Genomic DNA, 19,926 nt, shown 5'->3' on the forward strand with positions numbered 1-19,926 from the left:
TGGTCCATGTGCCTCCAAATATTTCCTATTCATTTACTTATCTCAATGTCTTTGAAATGTCGTACCCACCTCCACCACTTCCTCAGGAAGTTCATTCCACACACCAACCACCCTCTGTGTAAAAAAGTTGCCCCTCATGTCTTTTTTAAATTTCTCACCTCTCACCTTAATAACACGCCCCTTGTCTCGAAATCCCCCACTCTACAGAAAAGACACCCACCTTATCTATAATCCCTCAACATTTTATAAACCTCTATAACGTCACCCTTCACTCCCAGTGAAAAAAAACTCCCAGCCTATTCAGCCTCTCGCTATAACTCAAACCTTCCATTCCTGACACCAGCCTGGTAATTGGGTGGCACGGTGGCTCAGTGGTTAGCACTGCTGTCTCACAGAGACCCGGCTTCAATTCCCGCCTCAAGCAACTGTCTGTGTGGAGTTTGCACATTTTCTCCGTGTCTGTGTGGATTTCCTCCGGGTGTCTCCGGTTTCCTCCCACAGTCCAAGGATGTGCAGCTCAGGTGAATTGGCCATGCTAAATTGCCCATCGTGTTCGGTGCATGAGTCAGAGGGAAATGGGTCTGGGTGGGCTACTCTTCAGAGGGTCGGTGTGGACTGGTTGGGCCGAAGGGCCTGTTTCCACACTGTAAGTAATCTAATCTAAATCTTTTCTGAACTCTCTCCAGTTTAATAATGTGCTTCAATAACAAATTTCAAAGAATTATGTGTTCCAGTCAAATCCTTCATCTGCTCTTGAGGGAAACTCACTCATGTGCCTCCCTCTGTTAAAATGTAGGACGTAGGAGGAGGAGTAGGCCATGCAGATCATACCTCAGCACCACGTTCCTCCATTTTCCCTTGATATCTTAAACATCTCAAAATCTATCAATCTCTGCCTTGAATATACTCATTGACTGAGCATCCACGGCTCGCTGGGACAGAGAATTCCAAAGATTCACTCCCCCCCCTCCCCTCACGAGTGAAGAGATTCTCCAATTCTTAACGCAATGGAATATTTTTGCAGCCATGCCAATGGGAACCTCTGACCATAAAAGGATATAGCAGCAGGAGCTTCTGAGCGAATTCTGACGATGGGATGATCCAGCTGTGCATCATGAGTGTTACGTTGACTGTTTCACTGCTACAGCGCAGGCACCCTTCAGTATCTGACAAGAGAGAAAGAGTTGGTCAAGTAGAGGTTGGCCAAAATGGTTCCGCAGCACAGAAACAGGCCATTCAGCCCATTGACCTCTGCTGCTGTTCTGAGTTGTACACCAGCCATGCTTCCTCATCCAGCCCACCTAACCTATCTGTTCCTCCCCCCCCTCCTCCGTCATACACCTGTTTAGCGTCACCTTAAAGGACACACACCATTTCATTTTTCTGAGCAATGTAGCTGATGTAGCAGCAGAAGTAGACCATTCAGCCCATTGAGTCCGCTCTACTGTGCGTGGCTGATGGATAATCCTCAGCTCCACTCACCCACCCTTCTCCTTGATCCCTTCACTGGTGAAAAACCTCTCTACTTCAGCCTTGAATACACTGAAAGACCCAGCCTCAACAGCCCTCTGTGGGAAAGGATTCCGCAGATTGGAGTAAATAATCCTTTTTCTCTCCGAGCTCAGCAAGAGACCTTTTGCCCCAGTTGGTCAGCCCATTCCTCTCCCCTACCAGGCAATGTCTAATTGGGGAGAAGAGTTGTCCCTAAGTCATCTGGTGGCCTAGTCCACCCTCCCAGAGCCCGCTATCCCAGACAGTATTCATCTCCCAATCAGTGTTGCTAAGGTATCCAGTCATTACAACCTTGCTGCTCTGTGGGGGCTTGCTGTGCCCAAATCGGCCCCACGTTAACCGTGGCCAAAATCGCGCGGGTGCTGGAAATGGCAGCTCAAGTTATTTGGCTTCTGAGGAGAGAGACAAAGAGAACGAGCCTCGCGTGACTGTGCCCTTTCACTGGAACTGGCAAAACCGTGAAGGACTTATGCCCGAAACGTCGATTCTCCTGATCCTTGGATACTGCCTGACCTGCTGCGCTTTTCCAGCAACATTTTTCAAAACCGTGAGGTGACCATTTATCAGCTTTCGACACCTCTGGCCTGCACGCACCTTCTGGGTTGACATTCGGGGGTTGGGGGAGGCTGGGAGTTCAAGGACAGGAATCCTTGAAATGCATGTTTCCCCTCTCTCTGTCTCTGTCTCTCTCTCTTTCTAACATCAAAATTCCTCGAGGCACTTTTTGCTTCAGATAGCCACCCACCATTGGCCTGATTGACAGGGTTAGGCCTGGGCTGTGGAGAAGCCTCCTGTGGTCAGATGGCCAGCAGGAGAAATGACTAGGGGATTGGTTAAGAGCTACAATCAAGCATGCTGAGAATTTCAGTCAAGCCAGTTTAAACTCTGACCTCGGTTAAGAAAGCAGTCCTGTAAACTGTGAACTGCAGTTTCCAAAATAAGGGAAGTCTTATGGTTATCTCCTTGACGTGCTGGAACTATTTTGCCTTATATGGAGCATGGAATGTGACTGTATAACATTTGGGAGTTAAACTCCATTGGCTGGAATTGAACAGTGTGATCAGATGTTGGTCAATTCATTGACTGAATGTCAGAGAAAGTTCTGGAAAGGAGCATATTTTAGCAGCACAAAGGACTTTATTATGAGTCTTTGAGACCAACACTGGAGAGGCACATATACAGAACCACAAGGCAAGACCTACGCCGAGAGTAATGTTGACGACTTCACTCGAAATGGAGGCATTTTTGTTTCAAACCATGAATGTAAAGTGAAGTTACGTGAAGTAAGTTGAAGTTAAGTTAGATGAAGGAACAAGTAAATGTATGTTTTATATTGAGTATTGATACCAAAACAGTTCAATAAAAAAGGGTTTGTTTGATTAAAGTCTGAGTCAATTTCCTGTCTTATGTTTGTCACACAAGGGAAGAACATCTGGGTAAAATGTTTGAGTTCTTTGGACGGTTCAGTGGCTCAGTGGTTAGCACTGCTGCCTCACAGCGCTAGGAATCCAGGTTTGATTCCAGCTTCAGGTGTCTGGCTGTGTAGAATTTGCATGTTCTCCCCATGTCTGCGTGGGTTTCCTCCTGCAGTCCAAAGATATGCAGGTTAGGTAGAGTAGTGATAGGAAATGCAGGGTAACAGGGATGAGGTGGGTCTGAGCGGGATACGTTTCAGAGGGTCGGTGTGGACGTGATGGGCTAAATGGCCTGATTCCATACTGTAGGAATTCTATGACTACCAAACTAGGCCACAGCTGAGGAAAGCAGAGGATTGGAATGTGGGGCCGGGATACTTTGGAGTTTGGGTCCTAATTGTAGGTCAGGAAGGGGGTTTCTGAGGGAGCCAGGTCTTTTTGATCATCTGTGCAAATATTCTTACCTCAGGGCTTCCTGGTTCAAACCCCACCCCCTCCATCTGTCCTGCTATGTTTCTCAAAGCCTGGGAGTCCCATCGGCAATGGCTAGTCAACGAGAGGAGGGGGTTGGTAAAGGTGGGCATTGCAGGGCTGTGTGTACCCTGTCAACTCTAGTGTCTTGGTCAATTGTGGGCAGTCTGTCCAATTTCATTCCTTCTATCAGACTTTACCATGATACAACTGAGCAGCTGGTTCGGTGTCAATTCCAGAGGGACGGTTGAGAATGGGCCATCTTGGCTGGGGTCTGGAGTTAAGTATAGGCCAGACCGGGTAAGGGTGGCAGATTTCCCTCTCCCACGGGCATTCGTGAACCAGGTTGCAGAGCTGTGCTTATGATGGCGGTGGTGTCAGGGGACCTAAGTTGTCACGTGAACACTAACTCGACGACTCTGACAAATTGCTTTGGGAATAAAATAAACCCTGGAGATCACAGCAGATCGGGCAGCACCCATGGAGAGAGAGCAAGCTATTGTTTCGAGTTTAGATGATTCGGGGGTTGTCATCAGGGCAGGGGGTGAAATTTGAACTCAAAGTTCATCATATGGAATGAACAGCAGTCCCTCACCAATCATTCCCCTTCCTGCAAAATCAGAATTGTGTGAGTTTGAGTCCATTTGGAGTTTTAATCTCTGACCGGATGAGCAAGACACCATAAAAGGAGTTAAGATTTCAGACTGGAGGCCTGTGACCAGTGGTGTGCCACAAGGATCAGTGCTGGGCCCACTGCTATTCATCAGTAATATAAATGATTTAGATGTGAACATCTGAGGTACGGTTCATAAGTTTGAGATGACACCAAAATTGGAGGTATAGTTGCCAGCGCAGGTGGTTACCTCAGAGTACAATGGGATCTTGACCAGATGGGCCAATGGGCAGAGGAGTGGCAAATGGAGTTCAATTTACATAAATGTGAGGGGCTGCATTTTGGGAAAGCAAATCATAGCAAGAATTATACACTTAATGGTCAGGTCCTAGGGAGTGTTGCTGAACAGAGAGACCTTGGAGTGCAGGTTCATAGCTCCTTAAAAGTAGAGTCATAGGTAGATAGCATAGTGAAGGCGGCGTTTGGTAAGCTTTCCTTTATTGAGTACAGGAGTTGGGAGGTCATGATGTGACTGTACAGGACATTGGTTAGGCTACTGTTGGAATACTGCATACAATTCTGGTCTCCTTGCAATAGGACAGAAGTTGTGAAACCTGAAAGGGTTCAGAAAAGATTTACAAGGATGTTGCCAGGGTTCAAAGGTTTGAGCTACAGGGAGAGGCTGAACAGGCCGGGGCTGTTTTCCCTGGAGCGTCGGAGGCTGAGGGGTGACCTTATAGAGGTTTATAAAATCATGAGGGGCATGGATAGGATAAATAGACAAGGTCTTTCTCCCCGGGTAGGGGAGTCCAAAACAAGACGGCATAGGTTTAGGGTGAGAGGGGAAAGATATAAAAGAGACCTATGGAGCAACTTTTTCACACAGAGGGTGGTACGTGTATGGAATGAGCTGCCAGAGGATGTGGTGGAGGCTGGTACAATTGCAACATTTAAAAGGCATTTGGATGGGTATATGAATAGGAAGGGTTTGGAGGGATATGGGCCAAATGCTGGCAGATAGGACTAGATCAGTTTAGGATATCTGGTCGGCCTGGACGAGTTGGATCAAAGAGTCTGTTTCCTGCTGTGTAACTCGCTAATTAACTTTATTCAGCATATTCTTTCCGTTTATACACATTCTCTCGGACCTATATGTTCCTGTGGTTAGCACGTTCGCGTTATACCTCAGAGGTACTTATTTGGCAGGAACACACCATGGGGTGTCCTCAGGTTGTGAAAGGAGATATACAAATGCAGGTTCTTTCACATGCTGTTATACTTCGTGTAGTCTTTCTGAACTGGCTGTGTCTCGGAAATGAAAGCAAGGGGTTTATCAATCTGACACCAGTTTAAAAGAGTAGAGGAAGCTTTACTCTGTATTTAACCCTGTGCTATCCCTCTCCTGGGAGTGTTTGATGGGGGACAGTGTAGAAGGAGCTTTACTCTGTATCTAACCCTGTGCTGTCCCTGTCCTGGGAGTGTTTGATGGGAACAGTGAAGAGGGAGCTTTACGCTGTATCTAACCCTGTGCTGCCCATGTCCTGGGAGTGTTTGATGGGGACAGTGTAGAAGGAGCTTAACTCTGGATCTAACCCTGTGCTATCCCTGTCCGGGAGTGTTTGATGGGAACAGTGCAGAGGGAACAGTGTAGAAGGAGCTTTACTCTGTATCTAACCATGTGCTATCCCTATCCTGGGAGTGTTTGATGGGAACAGTGCAGAGACAGCTTTACTTTCAAAACAAAATAGTAAAGGCATTTTTACTTTCAGGCTAGTCTCACTTGACGAGAGCTTTATTTTGTGTTTAACCCTACGCTGTACATGTGTGTTTTTGATTACCGAGACACAGCCAGTTCAGAAAGACTACACGAAGTATAACAGCATGTGAAAGAACCTGCATTTGTATATCTCCTTTCACAACCTGAGGACACCCCATGGTGTGTTCCTGCCAAATAAGAGAGAGTTTTACTATGTATCTAAACCTATAGGGAAAATTCCAATGGGCACTCTGTAAAGGGGAGATGATGGTTATTATCACTAGACTAAGACCAGCCTAATGTTCTGGGGAGCTAGGTTCAAATCCCATTGCAGCAGATGGTGGAATTTAAATTCAATAAAAATCTGGAATTCAGAGTTTAATGATGAAGCCATTACTAATTGTTAGAAAAACCCATTTGGTTCAGTAATGTCCTTTTGTGAAAGAAATCTGCCGTCCTTCCCTGGTCTGGCCTGCATGTGATTCCAATCTGATGGACTCTGGGCAATAAGTCCTGCCCTAGCGAGTGACATTCACATCCTGTGAATGAACGTTAAAGAAAACGATATCATTTACCTCCGTAACCACCTATCCTGTGCCGAGATGGGAATTCTATTGTTAAATAGGAATCGCAGATAGCAGGAAGCCTCCCCTGGGTGGCTCAGTGGTTAGCACTGCTGCCTCACAGCACCAGGGTCCCAGGTTCGATTCCAGTCTCGGGCGACTGTCTGTTTGGAGTTTGCATGTACTCCCTGTGTCTGCATGGATATTCTTTGGGTGCTCTGGTTTCCTCCCACAGTCCAAAGATGTACAGGTTAGGGTGAACTGACCATGCTAAATTGCCCATAGTGTTGGATGCATTAGTCAGAGGGAAATGGGTCTGGGTGGGTTACTCTTCAGAGGGTCGGTGTGGACTTGTTGGGCCTGTTTCCACACTGTAGGGAATCTAATCTAATCTGTAGTCCAGCATGAAAAGGATCAGGCCATTGAAAATGGTGCTCTAAATTGTGAGGGTAAGTGATCAGAGTGAATAGAGAAAAGGTGTTTCCATTGACAGAGTGGTCACTGACCAGAGGACAACTCTCAATGACAATCATAGAGTCTTGGAGTCATAGAGATGTACAGCACGGAAACAGACCCTTCAGTCCAACCTGTCCATGCTGACCAGATATCCCAATCTAGTCCCACCTGCCAGCACCCGGCCCATACCCCTCCAAACCCTTCCTATTCATATACCCATCCAATTGCCTCTTAAATGTTGCAATTGTACCAGCCTCCACCACTTCCCCTGGCAGCTCATTCCATACACATTAGAGGATTCAGAGAAAAATTAGGAGAATTATTCTCAGCCTCACTGTGTAGCTTTTTTCAAATGATAACAGCACAACACGAGGCCATTTGGCCCCTTCGTTTGGTCCTGGCTCCTGATAAAGAGCAATTGGCCCAGTTGTCCCCACCGAAACTGCTGAGGCCCAGAAACCTTTCAATCTAACACTCTCCCAACCACCCTGAGAGGAAGGCATGAGCAGGTTTAGTGTTAAATATTGGCTAAATATTTACATTTGTCGGTTATCAGGAAGTGGGGGGGGGGGGAAGAAACTGCAGGGAGAGTGGGAGCAGGTGGAATGAGGGAGTGAAAACACTGTGGGCCCTTGGTTCTCTGATTCTTTACAGAAGACTGAAGGGGGTGGGGGGTGGTGGAGGGGTGGGTTGACTCCATTGGTTCACCATTGTTAGGAGCTAACTCTGCAGTGCCCTAGTTCTCAGAATGTCAATCTCTCAGGAAACACACGTTCCAATCTTGTCTGTAGGCCATCATTACTGAAGGATGTTCCTGGAAATCTCTAACATCCCCAGGCTGAAGTAACCTTGGCTGATTGGTGCATTCGCTACAAACACACCAAGGCTCTGTTTGAGTGATCAGGACCCAGGTCATAGAGACATCTCCCATTCAAAAGATTAAGCATTAAACTGAATGGGTGGGAGGGGTATTCAACGCTGGGATGATGATAGGACAAAGGACTTAGGAGGTGACCGTTTGACCTTTTGAACTCTCTCTGTCACTCGTTAAGATCATGACCAAGCTGGTTTGACCTCAGTTGTGGAAGGTTTTTACAGGTCTTTACAGGAGATTGGGGTCCCTCTCTCACACATATCCTTGTTGTCTCTTAGCAGGACAGGGTCAGGGAGAGGGTGGGTCAGTCACTGGACTAACAATCCAGAGTGGCAGAAGTAGGGACTGCAGATGCTGGAAACCAGAGTTTAGATTAGAGTGGTGCTGGAAAAGCACAGCAGGTCAGGCAGCGTCCAAGGGACAGGAAAATCGACGTTTCGGGCAAAAGACCTTCATGGATTCATGATGACTTGCTTCCACACTGTAGGAATTCTATGGAGTTACCTCATAGTGTCTCATTGTGTGCAGGTCAGCCATGATTAAAAACCCCATGTGATGCTACGGAGATGGAAGGACTTGGGGAGGGTGGTTCTGGGTGGGATGCTTGGTGGACAGAATGCCTTCTTTCTGCACGATATGGATTCAATGAAAGCGAGTAATTGTCATCAATTGTGGAAAAAAATAACCCTGTCTGGTTCACTAAAAGCCCGTTGAGGGAAGGGAATGTGCTGCCCTTGTTCGGTCTGGCCTACTCCAGACCCACAGCAATGTGGCTGACTCTCACCTGTCCTCAAAGGGGCAAATTAGAGCAATTAATGCTGGATGCCCTCACTCCAGGACAGAACTGACTAAAAATCTGAAATCATGTTTGACATAGAACGAAGGATGGAAGTTGTGTGTGGGATCCTTATACAGCAGGAGACATAAACACATTAGTGGGTGGCACGGTGGCACAGTGGTTAGCACTGCTGCCTCACAGCGCTAAAGACCTGGGTTCAATTCCCACCTCAGGCGACTGACTGTGTGGAGTTTGCACGTTCTCCCCGTGCTGGTTTGCTCCAGCTTCTTCCCACAGTCACAAAGATGTGCGGGTGAGGTGAGTTGGCCATGCTAAATTGCCCGTAGTGTTAGGTTAGGGGTATGGGTGGGTTGGTGTGGACTTGTTGGGCCGAAGGGCCTGTTTCTACACTGTAAGTAATCTAATCTAAAACATGATTGAGGGTGACCCAGAAATGTGCTGAACAAATTGGTGTTGTTCTTTTAAGATTTGAACACCACAGGCAAGGCCAGCACTTATTGCTCTATCGCATTCTCAGCGCCTCTCCCCCAGATTCCCTCCCCACTACCTTTTATCTCAGCCCGCTTGGCGCACCAGCCTCATTCCTGAAAAAGGGCTTATGCCCGGAACGTCGATTCTCCTGCTCCTCGGATGCTGCCTGGCCTGTTGTGTTCTTCCAGCACCACATTTTTCAACTTATTGCCCTGTCCCTAGTTGCCCCTTGAGTAGGTGGGGGGTGAGCTGCCTTCTTGAACCGCTGCAGTCCATGTGCTGTGGCTTGACCCACAATGCCCTGAGAGAGGGAACTTTGACCCAGCGACACTGAGGAACACTGATTTCCAACTCAGGGTGGAGAGTGGGTGACATACCAGTGGCACATCCTTGATCAATGATTATAACTGTAGCAAAAGGGAGATCAATTGACTGAGGGTTTTCGATGAAGTTTCCAAAACTGACTTCAATCCAACCCTCCAACCCGAGTCCCACTCAAACCTGACATGGGTGGTGACCAGGTTGGGGGGTTGGATTGAAGTCAGCTTTGGGAATTGACAGAAACAGGGACCTGGTATTTTCTGTCAATGACAAAACCATGAGGTAGCTGCTTACACACATGACCAAGACCACGTGCTTCCAGACAGTTTCTCAGCAATCTCTCTACCTGTAGACAATCCCACAAGCTGCCTAAGAAAATAATCCCAGCCCCCATCACTTGAAATCTTCAGGCCCCATGGTTGGATTACTCCCCTTGATAATTTCACATCATCAGGACAGCCGATCTCAGCAGGGGCACGTTTGGCTTAGCCTGTGAACGATAAGAAAAACAATTTTGCGACACATGGCTCAGTGGTTAGCACTACTGCCTCACAGCACCAGGGCCCCAGGTTCGATTCCAGCCTCGGGCGACTGTCTGTGTGGCGTTTGCACATTCTCCCCGTGTCTGTGTGGGTTTCCTCCGGGTGCTCCGGTTTCCTCCCACAGTCCAAAGATGTGCAGGTCAGGGTGAATTGGCCATGCTAAATCGCCCGTAGTGTTAGGTGCATTAGTCAGAGGGAAATGGGTCTGGGTGGGTTACTCTTCGGAGGGTCGGTGTGGACTGGTTGGGCCGAAGGGCCTGTTTCCACACTGTAGGGAATCTAATCTAATCTGAAACCTAATGAGGAGTTGAAGCTACATGGAGAAGGGCTAAAAGAAGGATCGAGTTTAAGGAGTGAGGGAATGTGGTCAGCAAAGTCACGGCTGAGGGTTCCTGAAGGAGACTTGACCTCTCCACCTCCTGACGCTGCCCTGGCCTGCTGTGTTCTTCCCCCTCTCACTTTAAACCTATGTTCTCTAAATCTGCGCTCCCCCATCCCAGGGAAAAGACCTTGTCTATTTACCCTATCCATGCCCCTCATAATTTTGTAAACCTCTAAAAGGTCACCCCTCAGCCTCCGACGCTCCAGGGAAAACAGCCCCAGCCTGTTCAGCCTCTCCCTATATCTGAAAATCCTCCGACCCTGGCAACATCCTTGTAAAGTTGTACTACACCGTTTCAAGTTACAAACATCTCTCCAATAGAAAGGAGACCAGAATTGCACACAATATTCCAAAAGTGGCCTGACCAATGTCCTGTACATGTCTGCAACATGACCTCCCAACTCCTGTACTCAATGCACTGACCAATAAAGGCAAGCATACCAAACACCTCCTTCAGCACCCTGCCTACCTGAGACTCCACTTCCAAGGAACTGAACCTGCACTCCAAGTTCTCTTTGTTCCGCAACACTCCCAGGACCTTACCATTAAGTACATAAGTCCTGCCCTTGGTTTGCCTGTCCAAAATGTAACACCTCACATTTATCTAAATTTAACTCCATCTGCCTCTCATTGGCCCATTTGATTAAGGTCCCACTGTACCATGAGGTAACCTTCTTTACTGTATCTACACTACCTTATTGTGGTGTCATCTACAATCCTCCTAACCATACCTCTTATATTTGTATAAATGATGAAAAGCAGTGGTCCTCTTGCATTGCAACAGAGACTTGCAATCTATAGAGCTGGTCCCTCAGTAAACCCAATAAAACCTTGACTTCTTCATTTTTCTGTAGCTACTGACACAGCCAGGATTCGTTACCCAACCGTAACTGGCTTGTTCAGAGGGCAGCTACGAGTCAGCCGCAGCGCTGTGGGTCTGGAGTCACGTGTAGGCCAGACCGGGGTAAGGATGGCAGAATGCACTCTCTGACGGGCATTGGTGAACCAGATGGGGGGGGTCAACAAAAAGAAAAATCAATGATAGTTTTGTGGTCATCACTAATGAGACTAGCCTTCCCATTCCAGATTTAATAATTCAATTTCAAATTGCACCCACAGCCAAGTTGGGATTTGAAGAATGCGTGTCTCTTCATATTACTTTCTAGTCTCACCTCCCCCATTCTGCCAAGGCATCAGCATCTACTTGACTGAAAAAAATGATCTTAGGAGGCACAGTGGCTCAGTGGTCAGCACTGCTGCCTCACAGCGCCAGGGTTCCAGGTTCGATTCCTGCCTTAGGTAACTGTCTGTGTGGAGTTTGCACATTCTCCCCGTGTCTGCGTGGGTTTCCAAAGATGTGCGGGTCGGGTGAGTTAGCCATGCTAAATTACCCCATAGCGATGCATTAATGAGGGGGAATGGGTCTGGGTGGGTTAGTCTTCAGAGGGTCAGTGTGGACTTGTTGGGCTGAAGGGCCTGTTCCCATAGGGAATCTAAATTAAGATGTTCTAAAATACAACAAAGAGAAAGGTAATGTTGGTTTATTTTGCTAAAATGATGCCACTTGGAAAATGGGTCACTAAAAGAAATGAGTTAATTTGAAACCATGCCTTCCACACAGATCTTCAACAAAACATTCTTTGTTACGTATCAGACAATGGATTGCATATGAAAATAAAAATCCAGTGATCTTGGGAAATAACCCAGGGTTTGAAAGTCCTGAGAAAATACACAATCCTCACGAGAAACTGCAAAAGTCCACCAGCTCTGTTAACCCACTGTCACTGCAGAACACCAAGATTGACCGTGTGCACCTCTCTGTTACCCGGGCTGTTACAGCCTTGTAGGGCCTAGTTCCATCAGCGAATGGGAAACTGAAGGACCTCGACACTGCAGCCTCTCAGCGTCATACAACCCCGCAGCCTCTGGTCCCAGCTTGCAAGAATGCTCATTTGTAAAGTGTGCCCAGTAGCGGACCAGTTTAAAAGCTTCTGTTAAAAATTGGTCAAACCTGAAAGCTTTGAGCTGCATTCTCACTGTAAATGTAATCTGCTGCTTTTCTCTCCCCCCTCTCCAGGGAGCCACAGCTCTGATACAGAGATCCAGCTCCATTTCTGAGCAATGCACAATTACGTTTTACACACAATTACAGTCTCATACATACACACACATAAATACTCACATGTATACATACACACACGTATACTCACATGTATACATACACACACGTATACTCACATGTAACATACGCACATAAATACTCGTGTACACATACACACATGTATACTCACATGTAAACTCATGAGTATACATACACATGCATGTATACTCACACGTATACATACACATGCATGTATACTCACACGTATACATACGCACATAAATACTCATGTACACATACACACATGTATACTCACATGTATGCATACACACACATGTATACTCACAAATATACATACACACATAAATACTCATGTGTATACATACACACATAAATACTCATGTGTATACATACACACGCATGTATACTCACATATATACATATACACATAAATACTCAAGTATATACATACACACACACACATATATACTTATGTATATGCACGCACACATATATACTCACCTATATATAGACTCAGCCTCACACACACAAACCTAAAACTCATGTATATACATACACTCAGCCTCGTACAAGTGCACACGTGCATATACATGCATGTCATACATACATGTATACAATCTCATATATATACACACACATATAACACATACACACACACACACACACTCACAAACACGTACACACATTCATACAGACACATATACACACGCACACACTCACAGACACACACTCACATACACAAGCACAGATACACACACACACACACACAGATACACACACAGACACATACATGCACACAGACACACACAGTGACAGACACATACACACAGACACACAGAGAGATACACACAGAAACACACTCACAGACACAGACACACACATGCACACAGACATACATACACACAGAGACAGACACAGAAACGCACATACACGTAGACAGACACACACTGACACACACACTCCCACCCACAAAACTGATCTCTCTTTAAGATCAGCCTCTGAAAGAGGTCTCTTACTTACCAAAGGACTGGACACATTTCAGAATGAGTTCATCCAGGCTGAGAGCCTTGCTGAGCTGAGGCATGGACATGATGGCCTTGGCCTTGTTGATCTCGGCTGGACTGGGGCAGGTCATTCTCCGCCTGCACTGCCTCTGGATGGCCTTGCTGCCCTGGGAGCTCTGATACTCATGGCGAGACTTCCTGCAACAGAGCGGGGGGGGGAGAAGGTTATAACAGCCGGCAGCACCTAGGCCTGTCAATGGGGCGAGACGGGGAAAGCAGGAGAGGGAGATCTCAGCTGTGACTTGTTTGAGAGGCCGTGTGAAGTACGTCAGTAAGCAAGCAGATAAAAAGGGAGTCAACTCCCTGCAATACAAGATACCGTTCCACTGAAGTTCACCAGCACTGCATCGAACTGTGCAACTGCGTTTGCAGATTCAGGTTACAGTTCCTGAGCATATGTCACGTTCCCATAAAAACAAAACTCACATTTCTCTGTTTCTAATGCAGTAAAAATAACCCAACGCGTCCACAGCCTGATGGGATACCAACGAGCTTTAAAACTGACTGACTAAACTCTGCAATGGATTGGGATCAAGGAGATGTAGATTCTGATTCTGCATGTCATTGGATAGGCATATGGACGAGGATGGGATAGTGTAGGTTAGATGGGCTTCAGGTTGGCGCAACATCAAGGGCCGAAGGGCCTGTACTGCGGTGGAATAGAACATAGAACATAGAACAATACAGCACAGTACAGGCCCTTCGGCCCTCGATGTTGCGCCGATCCAAGTCCACCTAATCTACACTAGCCCACTATCCTCCATATGCCTATCCAATGCCCGTTTAAATGCCCATAAAGAGGGAGAGTCCACCACTGTTACTGGCAGGGCATTCCATGAACTCACGACTCGCTGAGTAAAGAATCTACCCCTAACATCTGTCCTATACCAACCTCCCCTTAATTTAAAGCTGTCTCCCCTAGTAACAGCTGACTCCATACGTGGAAAATGGTTCTCACTGTCAACCCTATCTAAACCCCTAATCATCTTGTACACCTCTATCAAATCTCCCCTAAACCTTCTTTTCTCCAATGAGAACAGCCCCAAGTGCCTCAGCCTTTCCTCATACGATCTTCCTACCATACCAGGCAACATCCTGGTAAACCTCCTCTGCACCCGTTCCAGTGCCTCTACATCCTTCCTATAGTATGGCGACCAAACCTGCACACAATACTCCAGATGAGGCCGCACCAGAGTCTTATACAACTGCAACATGACCTCAGGACTCCGGAACTCAATTCCTCTACCAATGTTCTATGTCCTTGGCAAAACACAATGGGACAACGGCCTGGCATTTGGATACTGTTTTTTTATTAATCATAAAATCCCTACAGTGTGGAAACAGGCCATTTGGCCCAACAAGTCCACACCGACCCTCCAAACAATATCACACCCAGACACATTCCCCTACCCTATTACGCTACATTTACCCCTGACTAATGCACCTAACCTACACATCCTTGGACACTATGGGCAATGTAACATAACCAATCCACCCTAAGCTGCACATCTTTGGACTGTGGGAGGAAACCGGAGCACCTGGAGGAACCCCACGCAGACACAGGGAGAACGTGCAAACTCCATGCAGACAGTCACCCGAGGGTGGAATTGCGCCCAGGTCCCTGTGAGGCAGGACGTTGATTTGTTAAGTAATAAAGAGAGGTTGGACTAACTTGGATTGTTTTCACTGGAGCGTCAGAGGCTGAGTGGGTGACTTGATGTAAAATTCTCAGAGGTGTGGATAGTCAAAGACCTCTCTCCCAGGGTGGACACGTCACGTTCTAGCTGGCATAGGTTAAAGGGGTGAGGCGGGGGGAGGGGGCAGTTTAAAAGGAGGTGTGTGAGGTTTACAAGGGGCCGGGAGGTGTCTGAAATGCGCTGCTGCGGGAGGTGATAGAAGCAGAGACAAGGCAATATTGAACAGGCCTTTAGACAGAAAATGAACAGGCAGGGAATAGAGGGATACGGACCATGTGCAGGCCGGTGGGATTAGTTTAGAATGGCATCATGGTCAGCACAGACATGATGGGCTGAAGGGCCTGTTCCTGTGCTGTTCTGGCTAGCACTTTCCTTAAATAGTTCCGTATGCATGAGGCAGCAGTCAGAGCGCCCCCGGCACTGCAGCACTCCCTCGGTACTGCACCGAGGCAACAGCCAATCTAAAATCTGATTGAAGATTTGTAGCTCGGGTATCCGTTGTTGTGGTTCTGCTCATCGAGCTGGAAGTTTTTGCTGCAAACGTTTCGTTCCCTGGCTAGGAACATCTATACAAGGTATTCGCCAAAAACGGATACCCACGCAACTTTATCACCAGATGCCTAAGAGATAGACCGAGGAACGAGGACATGCCACAACCAAAAGGACTAGCCACTCTACCATACGTCAAGAGCGTCTCAGAACTGACAGCCAGACTACTGCGACCCTTAGGACTCATAACAGCCCACAAGCCAACATCCACGCTCAGACAACAACTCACTAGAACAAAGGACCCAATACCCAGCATGAGCCAAACTAACGTAGTTTACAAAATACCATGCAAGGACTGCACAAAACACTATATAGGACAAACAGGAAGACAGCTAACAATCCGCATCCATGAACATCAGCTAGCCACAAAACGACACGACCAGCTATCTCTAGTAGCCATACACTCAGACAACCAGCAACATGAATTTGACTGGGAAAACACCACTATCATAGGACAAGCCAGACAGAGAACAGCCAGAGAATTCCTAGAAGCATGGCATTCATCCCCAAACTCCATCAACAGACACATTGACCTGGACACCATATACAAACCACTACAGCTGAAACTGACACCCGGAAACGGCAAGAAGATCCATCAACAGACACATCGACCTGGACCCCACATACAAATCACTGCAGCTGAAACTGACACCCGGAAGCGGCAAGAACAAACCAATATAAATACCGGAAGAAACATCAAAGCAGCGCTTCACACGAGGCTCCAACAGCACTGATGATGTTCCCTAGCCAGGGAACGAAACATTTGCAGCAAAAACTTCCAGCTCGGCGAGCAGAACCACAACAACATCCAATCTATTCTCCACCCAAGCCCCTCAGGCTCAAACCTTCTGACGCAGGGTGGACTGACAGCTGACTCGTCCAGACTGCAGTTTAGGGGAGCACGTCACACAGCCCTTCGCTGAGATTTGGGAATGTCACATATTTACTTATTTTTCGGAGTCTGTTTTGTTTCTCATGATGCTTGGGTATTTTCCCCGGAGAGCTGCCACCAGTCCTGCTCCTGTAGGATCCCAACAGCAAGAGCACAGGCCACTCAGCCCATTGAGTCTATGCCACTCCTCTGAACAGGACCCCACTTACACCCACCTATCCCTGTAACCCTGCATTCCCCATGGCCAATCCATTTCACCTGCACGTCCCTTGGGGGATGTAGCACGGCCAATCCATCTTTGGACTGGGGGAGGAAACCCACGCAGACACGGAGAGAACGTGCAAGCTCCACACAGACAGTTGCCCGAGGCTGGAATTGAACCTGGGACCCTGGGGCAGTAAGGCAGCAGTGCCAACCACTGAGCCAGTGTGCTACCCAAGTGTTACTACCAAGGCTTTCAAGTGGGTTGCCATAAAAGATGGCCAATGAAACAATCTCTAAAGAAGCTCTAATCTTCGTTGACAAGGTAACATTTATTACATCTTAGTAACTGTATGTAATATTTACACCACACTAAGAGGCAATCTAAATTATTGCCCCATCGAATCTCCACTATCATCATGCCGGGGGTTATCAGTGACCAGAAACTCAACTGGACTCACCAATGGCTACAAGAGCAGGCCAGAGGCTGGGAATCCTGCAGTGAGTAACTCCCCAAACCCTGTCCACCATCGACCAAGCACAAGTCAGGAGTGTGAGGGAATACTCCCCACTTGCCCCTGGATGGGGGCAGCTCCAACGACACTCAAGAAGCCCGACACCATCCAGGACAAAGCAGCCCCCGCTTGATTGGCACCACATCCACAAACATCCCCTCCCTCCCCCACCGACGCTCAGTAGCAGCAGGGTGTACCATCTACAAGATGCACTGCAGCAACTCACCAAAGACCCTCAGGCAGCACCTTCCAAACCCAATAAAAATCAGAAGAACTGCAGATGCTATCAATCAGAAACAAAATCAGAGACTGCTGGAATAGCTCAGTAGATCGGGCAGTGCCTAGCGAGAGAAATCAGAGTTAATATTTCAGGTCAAGTGACTGAGGAAGGGTCACAGGACCCGAAACATGAACTCTGATTTCTCTCCACAGATGCTGAGTTTCTAAACCCAAGATCACTGGCCTCTAGAAGGACACAGGCAGCAGATATTTGGGAACACCATCACCTTCAAGTTCCCCTCCAAACCATCCTGACTTGGAAATATATCACCGTTCCTTCAGTGTCGCTGGGTCAAAATCCTGGGATTCCCTCCCTCAGGGCATTGTGGGTCAACCCACAGCACATGGACTGCAGCAGTTCAAGATGGCAGCTCACCCCCCACCTTCTCCAGGGACAACTGGGATGGGCAATAAATGTGGGTCTAGCCAGTCATGACTAAGTGCCCTGAATTAAAATAAATGGGGTGGCACGGTGGTTAGCGCTGTTGCCTCACAGTGCCAGGGTCCCAGGTTCGATTCCACCCTCGGCGACTGTCTGTGTGGAGTTTGCACATTTTCCCCGTGTCTGTGTGGGTTTCCTCCGGGTGCTCTAGTTTCCTCCCACAATCCAAAACTGTGCAGGTCAGGGTGGATTGGCCATGGGGAATTACCCATAATATGTAGGTTAGGGTGGATTGGCCATGGGAAATTAGACATAATGTGCAGGGATGTATAGGTTAGGGTGGATTGGCCATGGGAAGTTACACATCGTGTGCAGGAATGTGTAGGTTAGGGTGGATTGGCCATGGGAAGTTACACATCGTGTGCAGGAATGTGTAGGTTAGGGTGGATTGGTCATGGAAAATTAGACATAGTGTACAGGGATGTATAGGTTAGGGTGGATTGGCTATGCTAACTTACCCATAGTGTGCAGGTTAGGGTGGATTGGCCATGGGTTAAGCAGGGTAGGGGATGGGTCTGGGTGGGGTGCCCTTCGCTGGATCAGCAAGGACCAGTTGGGCTGAATGGCCTGTTGGTCTCAATGTAACTGCTTGACCAGCCCATTAAACTAGGACTGCTCCATGAGGGACAACGAAACTGGACATAGCTGAACTGGAGTTCAGGAGAATTGAAACGTGAGAAACTTTTAAGGGACCTGACAGAAAGAATGTCCCTGCTGGCTGGGTTCCAGTCTCAAAACAAGGTGACAACCATTCAGTACTTAGACAAGGAGAGATATCTTTACACAAGAGGATTGTGACTTCCTCTACTGCAGTGAGCTGTGGGTGTACAGTGAGGCTCATGGGGGATGGTGCAGACGATAAGCTGTGATCTCGTCGAAGGATAGGTCAGGGTTGGTAGGCCGAATGGGCCTTCACCAGTTGTAGACTTGAAAGGCCTACTAGTCAATCCTGCTGTTTTTTCCCCTGAAAGCACAGCTTTGGCCTTCAGATTTTTTGTGCCTTTTTACATCCTGAGTGGCGTTTGAACTGTCTGTTTTTAACGAAGGGGGAAGTGGCCCAGCTCTACCTTTGGCTGCAAATTCATCCCAGCTCCTCGCAGATGTGATTTCTCAGCACGAAATCTCCATGAGGTAAATGCAAAAAAACATCCCATCACAAAAGAAAACTCTTTAAAAATGCACGATGACTTCCTGGCCCCGCAGAAAGCCCTGCTTCCTTCCCTACACTTCTGATCGAACAACGCCTCCATTCATGACTCGGGGACTGTTATTGGGCCTCCAGCCAATGGCAGTCACTGGTGTTGGACCGACTCCCAGGGCCAGCCATTCATCTCCAGAGGTGGCTGATGGGATACTTGGCCACCATGACAATGGCAACGTCAGGCGAGTTGGGTTCAATGACTGGCTCGTGCACTCTCGGGGCACAGAGGGAGCAGGTGGGACTCAATGGGCCCACTGTTCACCCCGGAAGGTGAATGGAAAGAGACAGGAGGGTACAAGGGAGGCAGTAGACAGCGAGTGGCTCTCCTCCCCCACAGAGCAGCAGAAAGTCAGAGCGGCAAAGGTGATGTTAGGCGAAAGTGAGTACTGCAGATGCTGGAGATTAGAGTCAAGATTAGAGTGGTGCTGGAAAAGCACAGCAGGTCAGGCAGCATCCGAGGAGCAGGAAAATTGACGTTACGGGCAAAAGACCTTCATCGGGAGTGAGGCTGGGAGCTTCGGGGCGGAGAGATAATTGGGAGGGGATGGGGCTGGGGGGAAGGTAGCTGGGAGTGTAATAGGTGGATGGAGGTGGGGGTGAAGGTGATACATGGAGCGGATAAGTGGGAAGGAAGATGGACAGGTCATGAGGACGGTGCTGAGCTGGAAGGTTGGAACTGGGGTAAGGTGGGGGGGGGGGGGAGGGGAAATGAGGAAACTAGCGAAGTCCACATGGATGCCCTTGGGTTGGACGGTTCCGAGGCGTTCTTCCTCCAGGCGTCAGGTGGTG

The 19,926-nt window shown here is 47.9% G+C and overlaps 1 protein-coding gene across 1 annotated transcript in view; it reads right to left on the reverse strand.

The window, feature by feature from the left end:
- rasgrp4 (RAS guanyl releasing protein 4) overlaps positions 1-19,926 on the reverse strand; it is a 161,951-nt gene that overhangs the window by 63,477 nt on the left and 78,548 nt on the right. Inside the window, exons 2-3 of the mRNA XM_060855886.1 lie at positions 13,318-13,499; positions 1,061-1,166 (exon numbers count right to left, since the gene is read on the reverse strand). Coding sequence (XP_060711869.1) covers positions 1,061-1,166; positions 13,318-13,499 — 288 coding nt within the window. The remainder of the gene's footprint in view (positions 1-1,060; positions 1,167-13,317; positions 13,500-19,926) is intronic.

This window comes from Hemiscyllium ocellatum, chromosome 47 (genome assembly GCF_020745735.1).
Source record: "Hemiscyllium ocellatum isolate sHemOce1 chromosome 47, sHemOce1.pat.X.cur, whole genome shotgun sequence".
NCBI classification, from domain to species: Eukaryota; Metazoa; Chordata; class Chondrichthyes; order Orectolobiformes; family Hemiscylliidae; genus Hemiscyllium; species Hemiscyllium ocellatum.